This window comes from Oryctolagus cuniculus, chromosome 3 (genome assembly GCF_051225735.1).
Source record: "Oryctolagus cuniculus isolate XC-2025 breed Fujian yellow rabbit chromosome 3, ASM5122573v1, whole genome shotgun sequence".
Classification (NCBI taxonomy): domain Eukaryota; kingdom Metazoa; phylum Chordata; class Mammalia; order Lagomorpha; family Leporidae; genus Oryctolagus; species Oryctolagus cuniculus.
Genome location: NC_142869.1, coordinates 67993096 through 68017569, shown reverse-complemented (window position 1 = coordinate 68017569; position 24474 = coordinate 67993096). Strand labels below are relative to the sequence as shown.

General features: G+C 45.3%; 1 protein-coding gene across 13 annotated transcripts in view; it reads left to right on the top strand.

Moving 5' to 3' along the window:
• RAPGEF4 (Rap guanine nucleotide exchange factor 4) overlaps positions 1 to 9406 on the top strand; it is a 326097-nt gene extending 316691 nt beyond the window's left edge. For all 13 annotated transcript variants that reach the window (XM_002712290.6, XM_070070679.2, XM_089328145.1 and 10 more), the window contains 2 exons: positions 5246 to 5300; positions 8156 to 9406. In XM_002712290.6, coding sequence (XP_002712336.2) covers positions 5246 to 5300; positions 8156 to 8283 — 183 coding nt within the window. In that variant the 3' untranslated portion in view covers positions 8284 to 9406. The remainder of the gene's footprint in view (positions 1 to 5245; positions 5301 to 8155) is intronic.
• Positions 9407 to 24474: the final 15068 nt, after the last annotated feature.

Here is a 24474-nt window from a genome sequence, read left to right as displayed (position 1 = left end):
CACGAGTGTCACCCCTGTGTACACTTGGGTGTTGCAGGTTCACCGTGGGGACCGGGGACTCCGGCTTCCTGCTCGGGGACACGCGCAGCGGAGGCTGGTCCAGCACCCAGATCCCTGTGGTCTGCAGTTGCTCTCAGTTGCTCTCATGGGCACAATCTCTGTGCCTGAGAGGCTACAGACAAGAGCTCCTAAAGTTCCTGCAAAGTGGAATTAAAAAAGAAACTTTATTTTGATGTAAGAAGTTTTGAAATCCACACAGATGCGGGTTCTTAAAAAGGTTCACAGGAAATGTGTCCTACAAAAAAATGCATGGATTTTAAAACTTTTTGCAGCCTAATAAGCTTATCTCTTAAATTCCATTTCCCAGCAAGTACCTTTCTGAAGGACTGTTGTATTTCAGAAAATTGTTGCAGAAAAAAAAAAAATTGTTCCAAAAATGTGGCAACCCGAGTGAGAGAATCTGATGATAGCCATGTGGTTTGACATGTGCTAAGCCAGGATGAATGGCTCGGAGCCTATATTTAACAGGCATGGAGATGGGAGAGAACCAAATAGGTAAGGGCAGAATATAAGAAGAGGCAAAGCAAGCTGGCACACTGTAAGAGCAAGGGTGCTCTTAAAGGGAGGATAGGAGCAAGACACAGACTGCCCTGGGCAGGCAGATAGAAGAGGCCTGCAGTCAGGGAGGCAGGAGCCTCCGAGCAGGGCCTCCCCAGAGCACCGCAGCAGAGAGCCAGAGTGGCCTGGAAGAGCAGGTGCCCGGGAGTGGGAGGCCCCGGATGGAACAGTGGGAGGTGGCAGTGCCCGCAGGGCCTGCCGGTCCGGACATGAAACCCAGACATGGGAGTCTGCCCCTCTTGGGCAACAGGGGAGCTGCAGGCAGCCTGGATGGAGAGCGCAAGCATCAGGGCAGAACTGACCAGAAAAGCTGAGCGCAGCTGTAAAGGCTCCGGGCACTGCGGGAGGCAGTGAGGGTCCCCGCGGGAGGGGCTGTGTCCTAGAACGGCCCGCTGGCGAGGTGGTGCTTGCCAGGTTCATGTGGCCTCAGCTCTGTTGAAGTGTGGGGGACATTTGTGTTGGGGACTGTAGCCCAGGAGCCTCTGGCCTGTGCCAGGCTCCCCCACACATATGGTCATCCCTTCCTCTGGACAGCATCCTTGGACATGGTCACTGTGCAACCCACGCCCTAGGAAGGAGCTGGCCTTGGCTCTCGGGTTTGCCTGTCCCTCAGCCCCAAGGGTTGGGAACTGTAAATGCATTCAGGCTTGCCAGCAAGCGCTGAAGAGCTACGCTGGGAATTAGTCCTAAGAAAAGCCAGTTGAGATATGGCCAGGGGGTTCAGTGTGTCCTCCACGCATCTGAAGAAGCAGGCTGGCCTCGTGTTTAACCCCTGCGTTACCGACTGCTGTCTTAATGAGCCAGTTGCTGATGGGCATGCGTCATCAACCTCGGGTTGGCTAACATGGAAGAAGAAGATGAGAGGTTCTCTGTGGAGTAATCAGCCTTGCCCCCCGGGCTCCCGACCTGGCTGTACACAGAGTTGCCCAGCCTGCTCCAGGCAGGTCTGGCAAGACTCCCACACCTGAACCATCACTTTTGGCTTCAGCCCTACTGTGGCAGTTGGATAATGAAGCCTCTGTGTCTTTCACCTTAGTTTCTGCCAACCTTGAACTCCAATGAGTCAACAGCCACCGGCCATAAAAAAAATCACACGTGAGGCTTGAGTCTGCAGAAAGATAGACTCCAATGGAACATATTTTAGTGGAGAGAAATGCGAAATCTGCCACGCTCACCCTCAAAATCAATTGCATGTTGACAGAGCAGGATGCCAAGTCTGCACAGCGAGGTAACATGATTTCTTAAAGCTGTGCATGTAATATACAGTGTACAGCATCTCTAGATGGATCAAGGAAGAGGGAGCGTTTACTGCAATCTGCGCTTTGGTCAGTCCAGGGCATTGTGCTATGGACCGTTCAGAGGAAATCAAGCCTGTTAAGGCTGAACGAGGAAAGCCTGGGGCTAGGGAAACACCCCTAAGGGTTGTCTTCAAGTCTTCGAAGAACTCTCCTGTTAGAGAGGAACTCAACGCGGTGCCAGAGCTCAGAGCTAGGATCAAGGAGGGAGAAGTAAGGGGAGAAAGACAGGGACTCAGTCAATCGTCAGCGATGTCTAAAAACAGAAGAAGGGCCGAGTGTTTGGTGCAGTGGTTGTGGTATTGAGATGCCCGCATCCCCTGCCAGAGTGCCTGGGTCCAGTCCAGTCCTGGCTGCCTCCTTCCCATGCAGCTCCCTGCTAACGCACACCCTCAGAGGCGGCAGGCGATGGCTCAACTGCCTGGGTCTCTGCCACCCACAGGGGACACCCAGGTAGAACCTCTGGCCTCACCCTGGCCCAGCCTTGGCTGTTGTGGGCAAATAAAGCAGCAGAAGGAAGATCTGTCTGTGTCTTTCTGTCTTTCAAATAAAATGAAAATAAAAATTGGAAGTGAGTAAACTAAAAATGGAAGGGGCTGTCAGTGCAGGCAATGAATTCTGCGTTGCCGGGTGCGTTCCAACAGCCGGAAGGGAGCCTCTTACGAATGGAAAGGCTGCAGAGGGCATCCGGCTCCTGGAGGTGGTGCAAGGAGGTGACTTCCGGAGTCTGTTTCAGCAACCCTGGGAAGACTCTTGTGTGGGTGCGATGTGGTTCAGTGGATGCAAGTGAAGCCGGCGTTAGAGTATGGGGCCAACTCTTCAGTGGCCCCGTGAGAGCACTGTGTGACCGTGCACTGACCAGCAGTGTTGGCCGGGTTCATATAGCAGTTCCATAGGCTCACACCATTCAGCATTATTGTCTGCAACTCACAAAGGCAAAGAATGGACCTTGTAAAGCCAGATTTGGATTTTGAAGTTAAACTGAAGTTATCTTCGAGCACAATTAAAAAGGATATGTCAAAATTAAAAGCATTGTTAAAATTAATCGAAGACTTAGCAAGGTAGAATGAACTTCAGAGCTGGAAATTACCGATTTAAACAATTGTTCTCACATTTTAAACTACATAATGAGCTAAAAATTATGAAGCCTCAGAGTATAGCTGTAAAGAGTAGTCTAAAACCAAAGTCAGAATGAAATGTTTTAGCTCTCAAAACTAAAAAGCAGAACAATTACTCCCTACAAAATGGTATAGGAAGAGGTTTCTGACCCCTGCTAATTGTTTTATTATTCTCCAGAAGGGCATACTGGCAGCACTCCCCGGGGTTTTCGGTAATTACACTCCATTCAATATCGGAAGAATTACAATAATTCTACACGGAATATACTGGTGCCCTTCGGATGCAAAGCCTTTAGAGAAGTGAAAAAACAACTTCAAGTAAATTAGCAGGAAAATGATCACAGCTACTGTTTATTTCAGGGCTCCATATATCAGAGGCTAATTATACATTGTATGTTACACTTTCTTGGAGGGATTTGTAATATTTTTCTCATGCTGATCCAGAGACGTGCTGGTTTTGACGATCTTTTACGAAAGTGAAGTTCGAACTTTTTCAATGACCTCTTTGTGCAAGAGACGTTATCCCACGCAGGCACAGGTCGCTTAGCGCTTGCCAGCATCCAGAACCCAGTATAGTATTGTGCTACTCACCTGTTTACATGTGTAAGGGCATGGTCTTCCTGCTCCAAGTCATTCTCTTATAGTTTGGCAAACCAAGGGTCCAGGAAAAGAAGGAAGCAGGGGCTGGAATGGCATAGCCACTCCGAGACAGGGAAGTCTCTTAGCAATTGGGGTGCTCACTAATCTGCTAGCTGTGCAGGGTCCCCTTTGAGAATCTAAGCAGCAAAGATGTGCTGAAAGCTCCGCCCCAATGCAAATCCCAGCTACTGTTAATGCACCATGAGCAGGGGACGTCCCCCCTGGCTCACCAATGGGGCTGGGGCTTGGGATCCAACCATGGTTTCCAAGGGAGTTCGGGACCTCTATTTCTGTCCTTTGGAATATTTTTCCTCTTTTCCTTTATTTTTAATTGAGTTCAGCATGGAAGAGTCCCCGTTAAATCTTTATGATCACCAAAACTTCACAAAGAAATTAAGAAGGTCACTTAATGGAGAAATTAAGGGTCAGACCAATTATGGTTTGTCCTGTTTGAATGCAAGCTCATGGGGCAGGCATTTGGCCTAGTGCTAAGACACCAACTGGTTAAGATGCCCACAGCCTGCATCAGGGTGCTGGGACTTGGTACCCAGCTCTGGCTCCTACTCCAGCTTCCTACACATACAGACACTGAGAGGCCACAAGAATGGCTTGCATAATTGGGTTCTTGCATGCAAAACCTGGATTTGTGTGCAACCCTGACTCCTGGCTCTGGCCTGGCCCTGCCTGACCAGTGGATAGGAGTTGGCTCTCTCGGTCTCTCTACCTCTCAAATAAATAAATGTTTAAAATGGTTTAAGATGCAAATGGTATGGAAAATAGTCACACTGTACTGTGAAAATTCAACTCGGAATGAAATATGTATGTATAGGGTGACTTCAATCTTTTAAAAATATAGCTTCCTATATTTATTTCCTAAATATTAGAAGGAAATGTACAACAATATGAATGTTACTCAGGCACATAATGAAGTGACATTCTAAGTGACGTTTACTTTGCTGTTAATGTTTTGTGTATTCTCTGGTTTTCTAAAATGTCCATGTTTTAGTGTCATCAGAAAGAAGGGGAGCAGGAAGGGAATGGACCATTAGGATTAACATTAAAACACACGCTTTTGCTGGAAGAGCAGAGAAGTCAGTAACGCATACCATGTAGCAAAAACTCACAGGTAGAACATTTTGACTTCCTACTTGGTCGATACCACCTAGTATGTCATTGCTGAGTCCTATTTGCTTTCAGCAAGGAGCTTGATAGCTAACCCTGCTCTAGTCTAGGATAGTTCTAAATTCCCACACACCTTCACCATGACCTCCAGGAGGGCTACTGGAACAATAGACGCTCGCTGTGTCCCTCAGAACAAGCCGACAATTAGATTAGAGTTAGGCTGCCGGCATTCCTGCCCTGCCATCACCTTGTCCCTGTGAGTGTGGGTGCCTCTTCAAAGCCATTAACCAGGTTATCCCTCAACCATCGCCTTCAGAGCGCCACTACTGCAGAACAAGCTGTTCTTATGGGACAAGTATTGCAGAAATAAATAATGGCTTATTTTCCTCTATGGATTACATACACTAAGCTGACTTGTATTTCTGCCTTTCTTTTTTTCTTGATTCTTTTCAGCGTATGATTGCAAACACTGCCAGAACCGTGAGGTACTACAGGAGCCAACCCTTCAGTAAGTCGGATGTGCTGCATGGAGATCTGGGTGGTTGTATCAGGCACACTCTGGGCAGTGAATTCCAGCAGGGGCCTTGAGTTCAGACGCCCTTTGTTTTGCTGTCACAGATCTAGAAAATAACCGGAGGAATAGTGTGTCGTGAATGAATTAAAGAGAATTGAGTTGTTGCAGTGTGGTTAGAGATAAGTAGGGCACGGCAGCCCGCAAGCCTTCCGTCAGCCCAGGCATCTGCGTGACTCACTGCTCCATGTTGAGAAACCCACATCAGCTCTCGATGACTCAGGCCTGAGTTTAGAAACCGGGAGAGAGAATATTTACCGCCTCTCAGAGGCCTGTGAGGGTGCATTGTGTGTTCGGCACGTTGGTAAGGGCAAGAGCAGGATTTCAGATGACAGCTCTGGTACTCCCAAGTGAACTTGAAGTGTTCTTTTAAGGTCTGAACACAGATCCCAAGAGCTAGCACGATGTAGTGCTTTCGTATAGCAATATTTTTACTAATTAGCTGTTTTCACCTGCTGCATCACGGCATCAGACGGTCCTGTGATACCAGTGCCACGGTCTCCTCTGGGCTGGGACTTGGGGTTGTGGGTGGAGCTGCTCTCTCAGTGGGGTCTGAAAGTGAGGAGGCAGACCAGGTACAGTTGTTAATGTCATTGTGTGAGTCACTTGAGGAAATTTCGCTCATTAACGCAACACAAAACAATGACACGGACATGACTGTGCGGCTACCTGGACCATTCCCTGCAGTGAACATGATGCTAGAAGCCTAAATGGTTTTTGTTTTATTAATCAGAGCTCCTCCTTGCACAGGGCTAGCCCAAAGCCAGGGTTGGCTAACATGGAATGCCAGAACTACTACTACATCTCCGTTTTTGAATATCCAGAGGCAAGAAAGCTAGGAGAAATAATCATGATTTAGGAAACGAGTAGACCTTTTACAAATGAATGGAAATGATTGTGCCTTCTCTGACTTCCAAGATGAGAATAGCCTTGCGTGTCATTGACTATTCCTACGTGGATTCTGCCAGAGTTCAAGTCTCCCATCTTTTCATCCAGTAATTTACTGTGTGTTTAAAGACACGATCATAAAACCATTGAACAATCAGAGATGAGAACAGATAAGTGGTGTCAGCTACAGGGGTTTATAAACTAGAATCCTTTGGCCTTCAGGCAGACCCAGAAAATTCCTAAAATTATTTGCCACATTTGCGTGCCTAAGAGCATTCACAACATTGAGAAGTTTCTTAACGAGTTCCAGGAACTGGTCAAGAACCGTGATAGAATAGTCTGGAGCCCATGGGCCTCTTTGGAAGCAAACCCTACATTCTCCCACATCTCCTAGAGAAGTAGGAAGACAAGTTTTTGGAAGTCTTCGCTGCATTTGTTGAAATTATCAGTCACTGCTGGTAAACAACAGCTGTTCGGCTCTGAAGTCAACAATCTATAGATAACGCTATAGGAATAGATTCTTACACATGGCGGGAATGGTGCAATGCAATTAGAGTATATTCTACATGTGGAGGGCGCTGCCAGGGAGAAGCAGAGAAATTAAGCACAGCGCATCCTGCAGCTCTCCCTCGTATTATTTATCTGTGATAATTACACTGATGAGTCTCTTCTCACCGTGAGAAGGGGCCTTTGTGTCTTCCCTCTGCTTGGCTGTGTTCAGACCTGCAGTGCTGCCCTCTCTCACCCCGTGCGCAGATGGCGGCCTCAGTGTCTTTGGGAGTGGGATGTGGATCTAACCAGCACAAATGTCCTACGGAAATCTGAGTGCTAAGGAAGAGAGCTCTGGCTGGGCCTCCTTCTATATCCCCAAGTAGACCAGAGATGCCATCCCAGAGATCCAGAGGATGGAAGTGGCCCACAGACCACAGAAAGAGTATTGGGTCCAAACTGACCATTGTTCCCTTTTATTTTGGAATAATATCACCATTTGAAAATTGGAAGAATCCCCAGGAAAGAAATCGAGATTTCCCATCTCTAACCAAATTAGAAAGCTCTGGCAACTCTCGGCACAGATTGCCACAAGATGGTACTGTGTGGAAAATAAGTAGTCGCTTCCCAAGAGACCCGTGTGTTTAGTTACCACTATCAAATCTGTCCTTTCTCGATCATGTGTAGCAGCCCATGTGCAGGTGATAGATTCTGCTTTGAAATCAGCCTCTGTGACAGCTCGGTGCACACATACCTGAGGTCCGCCTCAGATCTGAGCACTTGACTAGGTTTTCCGCAGCATCAGCAACCCGAAGGTCTCGCAGAAGTTGTAACAGCAGGACACGAGTTGGGATTCTTTGTGAATGTGGGCAGCTCTAAGAACGTGTCTACCTGGTAGTGCCATGTGGTTGTGTGTGCAAGTAAAGAAGGGAGTCAGGACCTTGTGGTCTCGGGCACTTGCTTCTCTCGGGCCGGGTGTTAAGGCTTTGCAAGGAGCTAGTGAAAACTGTGTCTGGACATTAGTCCTCCCCTGGATCAAAGGAGGCAGAGACACAGAGCATAAAACTCAGAGCTGGGATGGTAAGGGGCAAATTTTTAGTCTATAACCAGGGGCTATTTGACAGATGCTCTCTTTTTTTAATTTGGTGCCTTTTTTTTTTATTGTTGTTGTTACAACATGCAATACAAAGGAAAATGATCAAATGAGGTGATTCCAGGGAAGAAAAGAGAATCAGAGGGTAGAGGGAGGAAATGGAACGACCTAGTGGGGACATTTCAATGCATGTGGCGTGCTGAAGGGGCTTGGTGGAACCCAGGGATCTATGACAAGTGGAATAAGTAATTGGAGAAAATAAAGCTGGGTTTTACATGCATGTATTCTGCAATGCCAATCCTCCCCTCTCCACTTTATTCAGATCTCGATGCAGCTCAAGCTAATAAGAACCATCAGGATGTCCGGAGTTATGTGCGGCAATTAAATGTGATTGACAACCAGAGAACTTTATCACAGATGTCACACAGATTAGAGCCTCGTCGGCCATAGGCGAGATGGTCTGTCTCCAGTCCACACTCTTTCCAAAATGCCACTGATGCTACACGGCTGACTGCGCCACCAGTGAGGATGCCACAGAGTGAGTGACGTGTCCTGAGAAACCTCAGGGCTGCGTTCTGCTGATCCCCGTGTGAAGAGAGAAGAAATGACTTGACGTGTGTAACGCTTACCCTCTACCCTAGGAGCCCCCAGTGTGTGGTCACCCTAGTTCATTTCTAGTTGTGTCATCTTCTGTGCTGAGACCTTAAGATGGGCGAAATATCATTATCAGGAGAAATCTCAAGGCCCTGCCATTCTTTCTGAGAATATTTGTAGGATGAGATACGCTGCACATGGGATGGATTTGGATGCCTTGGTGGGGATGTAGTTCTGTAGTTTTGACCTCAACAACTTGAATTGGAGCGAGGGGTTTGGGGAAGGTGTTGAGGACTCAGTACAAATCCAAATTGTAGATTGTGTTCTTCCATCTTCATAATCTTCTCTCTGAAGGAATAGAACCTTGTGGCTATTTATGTACTTTGGAATAAAACATTGTGGCTATTTATGTACTTTAGAGAGGGCTGGTCTGTAATTTCTGAAAGATATGTAGAAAAATATTTATGTTTACAATGTCACTTTTTAGAATTTACCAATCAGGATCACCTGCATAAAAATTCCACACAGAAATGCCAAGGTTCTTAAAATTGCCAGCGTTAAGATAGAAAATAACATTTCAGAAGAGCACAATATGCATAAAATGTTTTTCAAAATTGAAATGTTTTCTGGGCATTAAAAACCTTTCAACTACAAATTTCCTGTTACTGATGAAAAACAAAAACATATTTTCTGGACTTAAAGGTTATTACAAATATCTTAATTTTCAACAATTGTTTTGCACTTTCAAATAGATTGTAAATACTTCATTCAATCAACGGTATAGAGTTATTTATTTGCTACATAATAGATACTGTGCCAAATAACTGCTTTTTATTTATTTTGTTTAGTTGATAATTTTGGAGTACATTTTTTCCTGTTTTCACAATTAGACAACATCTAATGTGTAGAAATTGTATGTATGTATATCTTCTGTAAATACCATCTGGTATCTTCATTAAATATAATTGTTGACAAGAAATGGCTTGTGATGTTTTCAATTCCTATAGTTTGGGAGGGTCCTGGATTTTTCAAGAATTGAAATGAAATCTAAACACTGAAAAACTCACCTTTTTAGAGTGCACAGTCCAGAGGCTTTGGGACTTTCAAAGCTGTGGGACTGTCATCACTAACTCCAGAACATTCTCCGTACCCTGTGGTGGTCATTCCTTGCTGTCCTCCCCTCCCAGCGCCTGGCGACCACTGTCCTGCTTTCTGCCTCAGTGCCTTGGCTCTGGATGCTTCATGGAAAGGGAACCATCCAGCGTGAAGCCCTTTTTTTGTGCCTGCTTTCTCTCGGCACAGTGTTTTTAAGGTTCACCCACGTTACAGCTTACACCTGTGTTCATGTCTCTGACACGCGGCTGAGTAATATTCCACTGTGTGGGTAATACTGCATAGTATTTCTCCATTCACCAGTTGAGGAACAATTAATTGTTTCTTTCCCCTTCTTTGCTATTAGGAATATGTCTTCTATGAATAGGTGGATTTTAGAGCTGCCTGGTGTGGGACCCTGCTTCTTGGCGGTTGTAGCACGTAGTAGATATTTGATGAAGACATTTCCAAAACTCTTTCAATTCCAGACATGCCACTATTTTTTAATGTCAGCATTTCCTAGAGTATGTTTTAGGCTTTACAAGTCTCATGAGTGCCCCTGTTATTCCTAAAACAAACAAACAAACAAACAAAAAAACCAAAAACACAACTAGAACACACAAAAAAAAACAAAAAACCAAGATGGTATCTTCAAATAAGTTTGGGAGCCTCTGCGCAACACACTGCATTCTTAGAAGTGATTCCCAGTACCATTAACCTATCAAAAGCTCCAAGAGGTTCTATTGCTATCCCGTTTAACAGCCCACAATTAAAGCCCACTTTGAAAAAGTGCTAAAGCAGCAAAAGCCTTTCTGTGTTCATTTCTATGGTATCTCAAGGTCCTCGGGAGCAGGAGAGCTGCTTTGTCACCATGTTATACCTTCCACCCGGAGACAGCGGCAATGCCTGGGATTTGCCAGCCGACACAACAAGCCTCGCTGACGTGCGTTCTTACAGTTGTTCAGCAGGTCACTGTCACAGGCCTCAGTGCGCTCCCACGCTGTCGCCGTGCTGCATTTTCCTTTCCTAGATAACACACAGATGATGACTGCTGCTGCTGCCCGTCGCTTGGCCACCCTTGCTGCTGTTTTACTCTGCTTCGTTCCTACTTTCCCTCAAAGCTGGATGGCAACACCTTTCCCCAGCCCCATGGGGACTGACACTGGTTGACCATATTTTAATTTGGCTCCAACATTATACAAAATGATACATACTCTCTCATGTAACTTCTGCTGCGTCTTCTGAATGAGAACCATTACCGTACTTAGTAAAGATAAGAGATCTTAATTATGTCTGGCTTCTATGAAAATGCACTGAATTCCTTTATTCAAGGTAGTGATGGAGAAATGAAAGCAGTCACACTCTAAAAATGTAAAGTAGTAGCCAAGCAACCCTTCCTGAGGCGGGAGATGGAGTTAATATTTTAAAACTTGCAAACAAGCCAAAAGAAAATGAGATGCCCACAGGGTCGCAAGAAGTATAATGAGGTTTGCTGGAAGACGTGAAAAAGGAGAAAGAATGTTTTTACCGAGAGCGCTTGCAGAAAATTATACATTTAAGTGTTTAACGTAACTACTTAGCAAGGGCACTGGCAGAGTGTGCGGGAGCTAAGCTTTGCTGCGATCTTGGAATGGCATGCAGGTTAAATATGCTTCTCCTGAATTCAATGGCATTTCCTCTGAAGAGCTGAATGCAGATCAGTGACTAGCAGTGTGAGAAAATTAAAAGAAGTGTCATTCTCCTTGCAAATTGTGCTCCTAATGGAAAAAATGGACATGGACTCTCTGGTGTGATTAAATGAGCCCCTACCTTAAATAGCTTTCCTTTTGGTGTCCATCTGAAATTTATTGCATCCCTCTCTTCAGAGAAATCTTAATCTGTCCTACATAGAAGACTGCGGCTTTAGACAAGCTGGTCCCAGCGTTTCTTACTTCCATGCTGGAGAAAGACCTTAAAATGAGCTATTTTTCTGTTCATTCAGTCACCCGGTAGCAAACAGTGATTAAAGTCCTCTATACCAGGCCCTCTGTGCACTCAGGATTCAGTTGTGAGAGAAGCTAGAGAGGGTCACTATTCAGGAATTTATCTGATGGGGAGACAGAGGAGTAAGCAAGTAATATAATCCAAATAAGTAAGTAGATATAAGTGCTTCCGGGGAAGGATGGGATGCTTCCGGAGCATGTGTGTATTAGCTCTTTCCCAATATCACAAATGCCTAAGGGAAACTGCTTAGGAAGGAAGGTCTACTTTGGCTCATGGTTTTGGAGTTTCCAGCAGTCTGAGACCAAGCAGCCTCATGGTACGGTGGGTGAGGAGGACAGTGGACGGCAGGAGGCAGGGTGAAGAAAGATCGCGTAGCCAGTCAGGGAGGCAGAGGAAGCTGGGGGCCCAGTTACCATGTCTGTGGGGATCTCTCCTTGTAAAGTCATCATCACTGGATCTTGGACTCCACCCCAGCAACCCAATCCAATCCACTACTTCCCAAAGGCACGGCCTGCAGATACCATAATTGTTCTTTCCACCCTTTATCCTTTACCCGTGAACATTAATCCCTTAGCATAAGACTTCGGGGACACCCAGATGGAGATGGTGATGTAATAAGGGAATGTAACTTGATCTGAGGTTAGGAAATGTTTCCTGAGGAAGTGACAGTTGGGCTGCGCATTGAAGGATGTGAATGCTGACTAACAAGGGGGAGGCAAAGAACAGGTTCTAAGCGGGAAATAAAGTTGGCAGTGAGTGGGTAAGAAGCTAAAAGCGAACTCTGGAGAGCTAAGAAGGAACCAGATCTCTTTAAGGAGCTTCATCTTTTACAAAGGGCGGTGTTGAAGATGTAACTTTGCATTGCGATCGTAAGCCATTGACATGCTTGAAAACTTTGTTTATTGGAAGGACAGAGAGAGGGGGAGTCCTCCCATCTGCTGGTCCACTCCCCAAGTGTCCAGAAGCCAGGAACTCAGCCCAGGTCTCCCACATGAGTGGTAGGAGTCCGAACACCTGAGTCGTCCCCGGCTGCCGCCCAAGGTGCACCTTAGCAGGAAGCTGGAACTGGAAGTGGAGCCCGAATGGGATGCAGGCATCTTAGCCGCTGCACCAAACTACCACCCCAGGTGGTTGAATTTCTACCGCTGACACCGTGGAGGAGGGGCTGCTGCTTTATGCTGACCACACCACTTGCAACACATGGTGAGTGTCATCCTAACTCCTGAATGATTTGATTGTGCAGGGTTAAGGGTGGGGCAGAGGGCATGATGGGGGATGGCACACCTGAGGAAGCTGCAGCGGGGCCGATGCCCACATCGTCATATGCTGTTTCTTCCCCTAATGGCTCACTGGACCCTTGTTAACTTTTCAATATATAGAACATAAAATTGTCTATCACAACCCTTTTTTAAAAAAAGATTTATTTTATTTACTTGAAAGGCAGAGTTCTGATTGGGAATGGGGGGAGATAGAGAGATCTTCTATCTGCTGATTTACCCCCCAATTGGTTTCAATGGCCAGGGCTGGGCTGGGTCAAAGCCAGGAGCCTCCTCCAAGTTTCCCATGCTGGTAGCAGATTCCCAAGCACTTGGGCCGTCCTCCACTGTGTTCCCAGGTGCATTAACAGAGAGCTGGATTGGAAGCAGAGCAGCTGGGACTCGAACCAGCACCCATATAGGATGCCAGCATTGTAGGCAGCTGATTAACCCATTATGCCACAATGCTAGCCCCCATCTTAACCCTTTTTGCAGGAGCAGTTCAGTGGCATTGAATATATTCACATTGTTGGGTCACCATCACCGTCACTATCACCCTATAAAAGTTTTGCAATATCCCAAACTAAAATTCTTTATCCATTAAGCCCTAAGTTTCAATTTTCCCCTTCATCCAGCCCCCATAACCCTTCTTCTACTTGTGTGTCCATGAACTTGCCTATTTTGGGTACCTCATATAAATAGAATCATGCAGTACTCATATTGGTCCTTTTGTGACTGTGTTGTTTCATTTAGGGAAATGCTTTCAAGGTTCATCCATGCTGTAGTGTGTGCCAGAATTTCCTTCTTACCAACGCTGAATAATGCATTTTATGTATATGCTACATTTCATTCAGCCATTCATCAACCAATGGGTATTTGATTTGCTTCTACTTTTGACCATTGTGAATAGTAGTTCTGCTTTACGTGTACAGGTGGACTGATACCTGCTCAAGGCCCAACTTTTCAATTCTTTTGGGTATGTTCCTAGAAGTGGTGATGCTGAATCATATGGTATTTCCACGTTTCATTCGGCGAGGAGCTGTCCTACTGTCTCCCACAGAGGTCGTGCTGTCTTAATGAGCTGCACTTAACATAGTCCATGGCTACCTGCATGACGTCCTTGGAGACTCCAGCTGTCAGTGAATGACATGGCTCTGGGAAGTCGCGGCCAGGGGACCCAGTGCCCAGCACGTGGACGCCCAAGTGTGGAGCAGGGAGGCTTCCTTTGCCAACCTCGGTCCCCCCTTGCTGCCCTGATGGTTGCTGGATCAGATGTTTGTGGCCTGTGGCGTGACACTGCAGGAGAGATGGAGTGGAGGGAATGTTACTCTGACAAGATAAGGGCAGGGGGCCGGGCAAACTGTGTGCCTTGCTCGGACTCGTGCGTGTGCTTGTCCCACAAGGGTGCTGCTGGAAGCCGGGATCCTCGTTCCCAGTGCGATCCACACTTTGAACAATGGGGGCCACAGCCCAGCTTTAAATGGAAGTAAGCACTCTGTGAGCTCATGGGCACCGGCGTTCCTCTCCAGAGCAGGGAAGAGAGAAAGCCTATGACCAGGGCATGTGGCACCTGCCCAGTTGACCCTTGGCTCCTCCCTGCATCCCTTATGGGAGGATAAGGCTCTTGATAAACAAGGGAGAGCCAGAAAGAGTGGGAGTCTACAGTAGGGTGACCAACACAACAGAAAAACAAGAGCAAAACCGGCTGCAGCAGCTGAGACTAAGGGGGACCGCAAGTCCTTCATCGACTTCTAACCTTCCCATAGCTGGAGGCAGCTGGCCAAAGTCACCAGGGTGATAGGACAGCAGGGACCTACAGGAATGGAGGAAAATGGATGGTTCCAGGCAGGATATTTTAGGGCCAAGGGACCGACTGAGGGTTCTGTCTCCCCATCAGGGAGAAGAGCTCAGGGCAGGAGCCAGTGGGGCCCTGAGGGGCCTGGGTTCCACACTAGCCAGGATGCAGTGGCTTCAGGAGGTAGAGAAAGATTGCTCAGGGGTAAAGGCCAAGCGTATCAGTGAGGGCGGTTGTTGCTGTATGCATTAGTCAGGATTCTACAGGGAAACCAGCCCAAAAGAATGAGCCAATTTCTTATAACACATTTCCTTTGAGACTGATTATAAGGAATTGGCTCGCACACTTACGGAGGCTGGCAGCCCCAAATCTGCCATGTGGGCCAGCAGACCAGAGACCCAGAGAGCCCAAGGTGTACTTCCTGTCTAAGAGCCAGAGGGCGGAAACCCAGGGGAGCTGAAGCTGTACAGGAAATATCAAACCAGCTTGCTGGAGAGCTCCTATTCCTGAGCAAGCCCATTCTTTGTGTTCTGTGGTTGCCATGTTTGCAATTAGAACGAGGGTAGCACATGACACAGATGGCTGCAATGGCCACGGCTCTTGCTGGGGAGAGTTTTTCAGACCGGGCGCTGCCTGATGTCCTGGGTGAATCTAGTAGCTCTTGGGAAGCAGCCTGGAACGGCAGAGAGAGCGTCAGCCAGATCTGGGGTTTGACTCAGCCGGAGCCACGTCCAGGACGTACAGCAGGAAGGGAGGTAGCCCTCCCCACAGCCGCCACTGCCCACGCGGGCGTCCTAGCGTGTGCCGCAGCCTGACCGTGGCCTGTGGAGGCTCTCTGCTGTGAACTTTGGCCAGTATCTTAAGGTCTTTGAGGTTCAAATTCCACATGTGCCCACTGGAATGCTAATCCCTCGCTCACAAAGGCCACAGTAGGGGCCAAAGTGAAGGTATATGAAGCACCTGGCACGCCGATTACCCGGTGTTGGAGAAATACTATCGCTCTTCCCGCTCTCTGCTGGAATGAGAGGCCACATGAAAGGTACCTTAGAACATTCAAGGATGCTTTGGTGTCTCTGGCCAAACCATTACAAAAGCACAGAAAAGGAGAGACACCTACCTGGGGGCTTTAAGGCTCTGGAGTTGACTCAGCAGGGAGGGGCTCTCAGGAGTTCCGTCAGGTGCATGTCTGAACATGGGTTGCACCAGTTTTGAAAAGTGTTTGTTTCAATAATTGAAGCAGGGCACCGAATTCTTCTCTCAAAGGATTTATTTATTTACTTGTTAACTTACTTAGGTGAAAGGCACGGAGGGAGAAAGAGAGAGGGATCTTCCATCGGCTGGTTCACTCCCCGAGATGGCCACAACCGCTAGGGCTGAGCCAGGCTGAAACCAGGAGCCAGAAGCTCCATCTGGGTCTCCCCGGTGGGTGGTAGGAATCAAGGACTTGGGCCATCATCCAAGGCTTCCCAGGCACATTAACAGGGAGCTACATGGGAAGCAGAGTGCCTGGGACTCTGACCCACCCTCCAATGTGCACAGCTTGAAAACTTTCTTGTGTTAGAAAACATTTCAAATTACTGAATGAAAGAGTGGGAGAAGGAAGGGCGGGTTGCCTAGTGGTTCAAACACCCACCGGCCACACTGGAGTACCTAAGTTTCCTGCTAACATAGACCTTGGGAGGCCGAGGTGATGGCTCAAGTGATTGGACCACACTGGTGACCTGGGTTGAGTTCCTGGCTCTCAGCTCTGGCCACTGGTAATGGCAGTCGTTTGGGGAAATGAACCAGCAGGTGGAAGCTCTCTCTTTCTCTCTGTTGCTGGGCCTCTCAAATAAATAAAAAATATAAAAGAGCCAGGAGGTGGAAACAGAAGAGAATAAAATGAAATACCATAAAAAGATAAAATATTCATATATTACAGAACAGAAATGAAACCCAGTTGTAGCACAAGTCATGCATTTCATAGTTCACACTAGAAGTTGGATTTTAACCCCTACCCTGAGTGTTCATTTACACGTTCAGTCTATGTAGCCTAGAAACAATTATGCATTGCTATGATATTCCTCCTGAGAAAGTTGCTCTTCATTAGTGGTACCAATCTATCCCTACCTAATACTCACACACCATTATAAATCCACTGATATTTCTGGCTTCAGAAATTCAATTGTAGGTAGGAGCCAAAGTATACACTTTATTAGGGATTATTGCATGTGGCACTCTCTGTGAGCCAGGTGATGCTGGGCCATTTTAATTAAGTCTCCGTTTTCAATAACGCCGCAAGTAGATGAATGACATTAAGTTAACATTGAGACAGTTGCTGGGGGGTGGGATGAAGGGCGTAACTGAGATATGCTGATGCATCATAGGCTTTATGTGCAGGGTTTGTTTGTGCACTAGAAAAACAACCATCTTTGGAGCACCTGAGCAAAGTCTGTAACACAGGGTATGAAAATATATTGAGTGCTAGGAGACGATCGCTGGGGGGGTGGGAGGAATGAGGCACTAGGAATACAGTTTCAATACAAGGTTTTCTGAAAGTTGGCTTTGGAAGAGAATTTTCTGGGCCATTTTGTTTCAGTAATCAAGGCTGTTTGTCTGTCTGTTGGGCCACCGCTCAGGTCAGATACATACACACAGGATTTTACTCTTGATATCTAGGAGGGAAATGGTCTCATGACTTACTGATGAGGAAACACTGAGAGAAATGAAGGATCTTATGTCTGAGTTAGGATCCGAAACCAAGTTTCCCAGATTCTAAACCCGATGTTGCCAGCTATGAGCTTTGTCTGCCCATTTTTTTGCTCCTGGCCGACATGATTATGTAAGTTCTTGATTGTCACAAAATAAAAATAACAGAGACACATTCAGGAACAAAAGCATGAGATTAATTTTTCCCAAAACACAGTAAGTGTCGTTTTAAGCAAGTTATATGAGACCTTTTTTTTTTCTGAAATTTCACCTTTCAAATAGAAATGTATGTGTGTATCCCTAAATAAATATGCCGTGTGTTCACAGGTATGCCAAATACCAGCTACAGAAAGCCTCTGCTTTCTCAGGAGCTCTCATTTCCCTGTGTTCGCTGGGAAGGCTCCACTCCTATTCCAGCAGGAGCTTCCGTTGTGTTTGAGATGCCCCTTCTCTTTGGTTTAGTGGCTTCTCTGTACCTTACCCTCTATGCCTTATCTCTTTAAAAATGGATTTTGCCAATTGTCCGACTATACAAGTCTCTGTTTACTGACTATTTTGTAGAAAACATGGAGAAGCAGTTTCCGTTACAGAACCTCAGAATATTTTATTATTTATTTATTTATTTTTTAAAGATGCATTTTATTTACTTGAAAGAGTTACAGAGAGAGGTAGAGACAGAGAGAGAGTCTTCCATCCAGATAGCCACAACAGCTGGAGCTGCGCTGACCCGAAACCAGGAGCCAGAAGCCTCCTCCCGGCCTCCAACGTGGGTGCAGGGGCCCAAGGACTTGGGCCATCTTCTGCTTTCCCACACCATAGCAGAGAGCTGGATCAGAACAGGAGCAGCCAGGACTAGAACTGGTGCCCATTTGGGATGCCGGCGCCTCAGGCCAGGGCTTTAACCTGCTGTACCACAGCACCGGCCCCAGGGTGTTTTATTTTAAAAATATCTTTGTTGGGCACATCTTGTCTTGAAGTCATTCTTTGCTACCAGCCATATAGACTCTTCCTTCTCCTCCCAGTTTTCTCTAGCCCCTCAAGTTTGTAGATCAGCCTTGGAGACCTGAGGTCGTGTTTTCTTTTCTATGGAGACCAAGTTGATTTTCTCATCGCTTCTAGTTCCAACTTGAGACTCTGAGCCTTGACTGAGGCTGACAATACACTTGTACTGAGCGAATAGAAGACTGCTACTCCCAGGGGCCCTCCTCTCTAGACGAGTACTGTGAATGGCCGAATAAAACAGCAGTTATGGGGCCGGCGCCGCGGCTCACTAGGCTAATCCTCCGCCTAGCGGCGCCGGCACACCGGGTTCTAGTCCCGGTCGGGGTGCCGGATTCTGTCCCGGTTGCCCCTCTTCCAGGCCAGCTCTCTGCTGTGGCCAGGGAGTGCAGTGGAGGATGGCCCAGGTGCTTGGGCCCTGCACCCCATGGGAGACCAGGAAAAGCACCTGGCTCCTGGCTCCTGCCATCGGATCAGCGCGGTGCGCTGGCCGCAGCGCGCCGGCCGTGGCGGCCATTGGAGGGTGAACCAACGGCAAAGGAAGACCTTTCTCTCTGTCTCTCTCTCTCACTGTCCACTCTGCCTGTCAAAAAAAAAAAAATAAAAAAAAAAAAACAGCAGTTATGATATCAAATGGAGAAAGTAGTCGAATTTAAAAGCACAACTGGCTACTTCTCCTTCCTAAGGGTGGGTGTCATAATCAGATCAGGAGCTATAGATCTCTTTCCTGTTATTTTTCATTTCAGATACTGGGGAGGGAAGGGAAGAAAAGGCTGAAATGGCAAAGATTTCGCTGGTTTGCCGGGCTCAAGTGTATTCTCAGCATGGGGATGCCTCCACGGCTTCGGAGGTCTCACTAAGTCATTGCATTTACCTAGGAGACAGATTCCCAGAATATGCATTGCTGTCACTCTGCCTTTCTCTTAGCGTCCCTTAGCTCATAGCATGCCTGTGAGCAGTAGGTTTTCCCCTGGCTGGTTTTGGCAGATCCTCAGAGGCTGTAGTGATATTTTTGATGCCCTTTATAATGCCAAAGAACATCTACCATTCCCTAACCTTCTCCTTATCTTTATCTTCTTGGTAACTGATCATTTCCTTTAAGTCCTCTCAAGCTACAGCCAAACTTTCCTTTAGATATTTGGTGAGGGGCAGGCATTTAGATGCTCTTTGGGATGTCCGCATCCCAGGCTGAAGTAGCTGGGTTCAGGCTCCAGCTTAGCTCCTGACTCCAGCAAATGACACAGAGGGGATGGGTAATGGTGTGAACGATCAGACCTCCATTACCCACTCGGAAGGCCAGGACTGAGTTTCCGGCTCCTGCCCTTACCCCGTCCAGCACCAGCCATTGCAGGCATTTGGGGAGAAAACCTGCAGATGGGCGCTTTCTCTCTCTCTAGCTCTCTTTCTCTTCTCTCTCTCATCTCTCTGCCTCTCAGACAAAAGAAGTCAGTTAATTAATTAAAATAATCTATCCAGTGAATTAACCTTCCTGGCACTTTTCTCATCAACTCCAGCCCAATCCTCACATTTATTCATTAGCCATACATGTTATAACTTCACCAAATTAGATAGGAAAAAGCCCAAGGTATGATACCACTAACTCAACCACAAGGTTGAGCCAACCGAGAATGCATACTTGTGTGTGTGTGTGTGTGTGTGTGTGTGTGTGTGTGTAACTCTAAAGAAAACCTGTCAATAGGGCTGCCATGGACTAGACATTCCTATTTAGGGAACTGTCCTATAGAAGACAAATCTGTTTCAGAATAACAGAGAAAATCCATGCCAGCTACCAAAAATAGTCAACAAAAGTCTTCATTCTTACAAATAACAGTAACTAACAATCACTAGAGATGTCTAAGAAAATCGGTACTATTAAATAGAAATATAAAGAGAAACACAGGGAAAAAACTAAATCCAGAGGAAATAGAAATATTTCATGTTGCCAAATAACAACAATACCAATAATAATAGCAAATATTTAGCATGTAGAACATGACTAATAATAGTAATAATAATAATAATAGCTAGCATCTGGGCTATTTCTATTATCAAGTGTGCTGTATACATATTCACCTATTTGACCCAAGAGAAAAACTGAATACTATATCCATTTTACAGATGAAGAAATTGAGACTCAGAGTGTCTCAGTAAAATACCCAAGGTCCCAAGTTCATATACATCAGACCCATGCTTCAATCCAGATCTATCTAATTCTAAAGCCCATGCTCTTAGTCCCTGTTCTATAATGCCTTCTGAGTTTCACACACTTGAAAGTCCTCATTAGCATTTATCCTAGGGATCCATCAAGTTATCAAGGTCTCTTGTAATAAGGCCACTCAAGGTCTATCCTGACTTGCTTAAAAGTCTGGGAAAATGTGAGAGCTTGAATTTGGTTCCCATCTGCATAAACTTCAGAAAAAGCTACTCGGAAGCTGAAATCAGGCAAGGACCTCAGGAATACCTATGAGCTTCATTCTGTAACGAGACATCAACAGTAGACTTATTGTAATCCAGAGCCATCACGACTAGAAATAATTGAAACCATCTAGAGGTATGTCTAAGGCAACTTCCTGCAAGGCTAGGGATGCTGGTCATAGCTAAAAGACGATGCAATCTGGCATACTGAAACTTGTTGGAGGGTTAGGTCACTAATTTGCATGGCAAATTATCCAGATAAACTGGTCGTTGGGACAGGTGGAGGCAGGCTAAGCACGGTTGAATTTTGATTACTCAACTGAAATAAATCCATAGAATTTTGCAAATCTGACTGGCAATTACTTTGAAATGTCTACCATAAAGATTTGGTAAGGTTTGCTCTATTTAACAAAGTGAAAACCAAAGCAGTTATCCAGTTATTTCAACTCTTTTTATTTTTTCCTAACATCTGACTGTAAGGAGAATTTTTATTATAATACTTAAATAATTGTGGCAAAAAAAATGTACTTGTCTGCACATGTAAGGAAGAAGGGCTTACACAAGCTCATCAGAGGATTAGCTCTGTGCTCCTCTTCACTCTGATGGAATGTTCCTTCCATGGAAGTACTTCTGAATTAGTCAGTTTGAGCTGCCATACAAACTACTACCTCTACTTCCTACCATGTACTTACATGTGTTTGATTTTTCTCTCTCCCACAGACAAAGAAACCAGCGATAACAACTTTATCATTATGGGGGGCTGGAGACCATTTTGAAAGAAAAGGTTGAACATGGATTGTTGAAAAACATGGCTGGTGTGGAGAAGAGTGGAACACCTCAGGAGGATGGGAGAAGGGCACGGGGACTGAGGAGTCCACCTCAAGAACCAACGCTACAGGATCTCCATCTCCCACATTCACACAACATGAGTTTCCCTGGATGGAGACTTACACTGATAACCCAATTAGTGTTTTCAACAAAAAGTCGACTCTTTTAAGGCTTCAAAAACAATTTGAAAAATCCAAAAGAGTTTTGTACAGGAAAACGAGTACTTGGTTTGATGATGACTTTTTTTTTATTTGACAGGCAGAGTTAGACAGTGAGAGAGAGAGACAGAGAGAAAGGTCTTCCTTCCATTGGTTCACCCCTCAAATGACCGCTACAGCTGGTGCTGCGCTGATCTGAAGCCAGGAGCCAGGTGCTTCCTCCTGGTCTCCCATGCGCGTGCAGGGCCCAAAGACTTGGGCCATCCTCCACTGCCTTCCTGGGCCACAGCGGAGAGCTGGACTGGAAGAGGGGCAACCGGGACAGAATCTGGTGCCTGGACCAGGACTAGAACCCAGTGTACTGGTGCCGCAGGCGGAGGATTAGCCTAGTGAGCCACAGCGCCGGCCATGATGCCTTTTTTTTTTTTAACCCAGAAGTCTACTATAGAATTATTTAAAAATCTGGAATATAAAATTATATGTTGTTAGAGAAATTCGAAAATGAAGACTTTTTCTCTGAGACACATCCTCAATTGTACTGAAAGTCAAATATGAAAAGATAGCGTGTCTTCTGACATTTACTGAAAGTCTGACATGGAAAAATCTAGAAATAGAGTTTTCATTTCACAATGAAATGAATATCTCTATTTTCCTTTAATATGTTCTGACAAAACGATGCCGTTTGTTTGATTTTATATTACTTAGAAAACACTTTCACATAAATTACCTTGATGGAACTTGACAATAACATCCTGGAATGGACAGGAAAGTTATCAGGAACAACTTGGGGATGGGGAGACTCAGGGTTGGAAATTAATTTCTCAAAGGGGAAAAGAAAAGATTACTATGGGATCACCTTAACACTATTTAGAAATGAGAAAGTCTGAGAAAGTAAGGAAAGAAAATATTTCCTGGAAATATTATATAGAAACACGAAGACTAACCTTATGGGTAATGAATTAAAATAACAATATGTGAGCATAAGTATTGCACTAAGTGATTTGTAGGAAGCCTCATCTCATTGGAAATGGTAACCGATGCTATAAGGCCTAATGAGGATGGTGTGTGACACAGGGTAACGCAAAGCTATAATGAACCTCATTCTCTGATGTGAAGGTGGCGTGTCTAAGCCTGTTATAAAAAATAAAAGCAACCTAGATTCTATGTAGTCAGGAAATCAGTGAATTAAACTACTATTTAAACTACACACACACACACTCCTATTTTACATATGTAAATATATTTTATATAAGTCTATAAAACATTTAAATATATATTTACTTGTCTAAAAGATTTGGAATCTATTTCTTAGAGCACTGATACTCTGCATGAGAAAATCAAATATTATGGTTATAAAATAAACTTCTTAATGTAGAACATTTCTTAAATCAGTGGAAGACTATCCACTGAAAACAAAGACTTAATTTCCTTTTATAAATAGCTGTGGATTAGAGTACAACAATAGTTCTAACTCTGCTGTTGCTGTGCATTTAAAGCCAAGATGATGACTGTATTGAAAAAGAGGGAAGAGAAAATCAATAGATTATGGCTTCAACGGAGCTCACAACAGTGCTGATTAGAGAACACAAATGGATTGCATAATAGTAAAATAACTATAAACTGGGTATGGATTTAAGCCTATGTTAAGACCATTCTTAACTGCATTGTGTCTTTAGAAAACACGCACTGAAATTACAACAGCAAATTAAATCTATTGGACCGCAAAATTTAATACATAAGAAATAGCATTTTTTAATGATCTGGAAGAGGGAGTAAATAGCATGTTAATGAAATTTGCAGATGCTACTAAATTGGAAGGTGTTGCAAACAACAATGTGGACAAAGGCTTAATACAAATGGACGTTAAAAAGTTAGTAAAAAACAATGATGGCAACAAAAAAAGCAAGGAAAACTTGGGAAATATTCATTGGATAAATTTCAACTTGAGAAAGAGTAATCTACAAGAAATGCAACTTTGAAATTGGACTAAGATTTTCAGAGTATGAAACGGTAAATCCACATTTGAGAGATTCTGGCCCAGGTCCTAGGACGTGGTCATTGCTATACTCCCCAGCTCCATCTGGAGCAGAACAGAGGAACTATATTGCTTACTTGTAGATTTTTCATGGTGATTAAGATGAATAAAATACAGGGGCTGGTTGTATCAGTTAAAACAAAAACAATATGCACACGAGCAGCCTTCAAGTATAGCTGTTAAAATGCTGGTTGGGATATACGCATTCCATATCAGAGTGCCTGGGCTCAAGTCCCAGCTCCACTTCCTAGTCTACCTTCCTTTCTTCTAATGACACCATGGGAGGCAACAGGTGATGGCTCAATTTTTAGGTCCCTGGGACCTACATAGGAGGCCTGGATTGATGCTGCTATGTGAGCATTTGGGAAGTGAAACAATGATGGAAGATCTCTCTCTCCTCTCTCTCTCTTTTTCAAATAAAGATAATAAATGAATAAGTATTTTTTAAAAGATTTATTTTATTTACTTTAAAGACAGAATTACAGAGAGAGGCAGAGACAGAGAGGTCTTCCATCCATAGATTCACTCCCCAGATGTCCCGGAGCTGATCCAAAGTCAGGAGCCAGGAGCTTCTTCCAGGTCTCCCACTTGGGTGCAGGGGCCCAAGGACTTGGGCCATCTTCTACTGCTTTCCCAGGCCATAGCAGAGAGCTGGATTGGAAGTGGAGCAACTGTGACTCAAACTGGCATCCATATGGGATGCCAGTGCTTCAGACCAGGGCTTTAACTCGCTGTGCCACAGCGCCAGCCCTGTGAATAAGTAATTTTTAAAAATACTTATAGAAGAAAAAGAGGTTA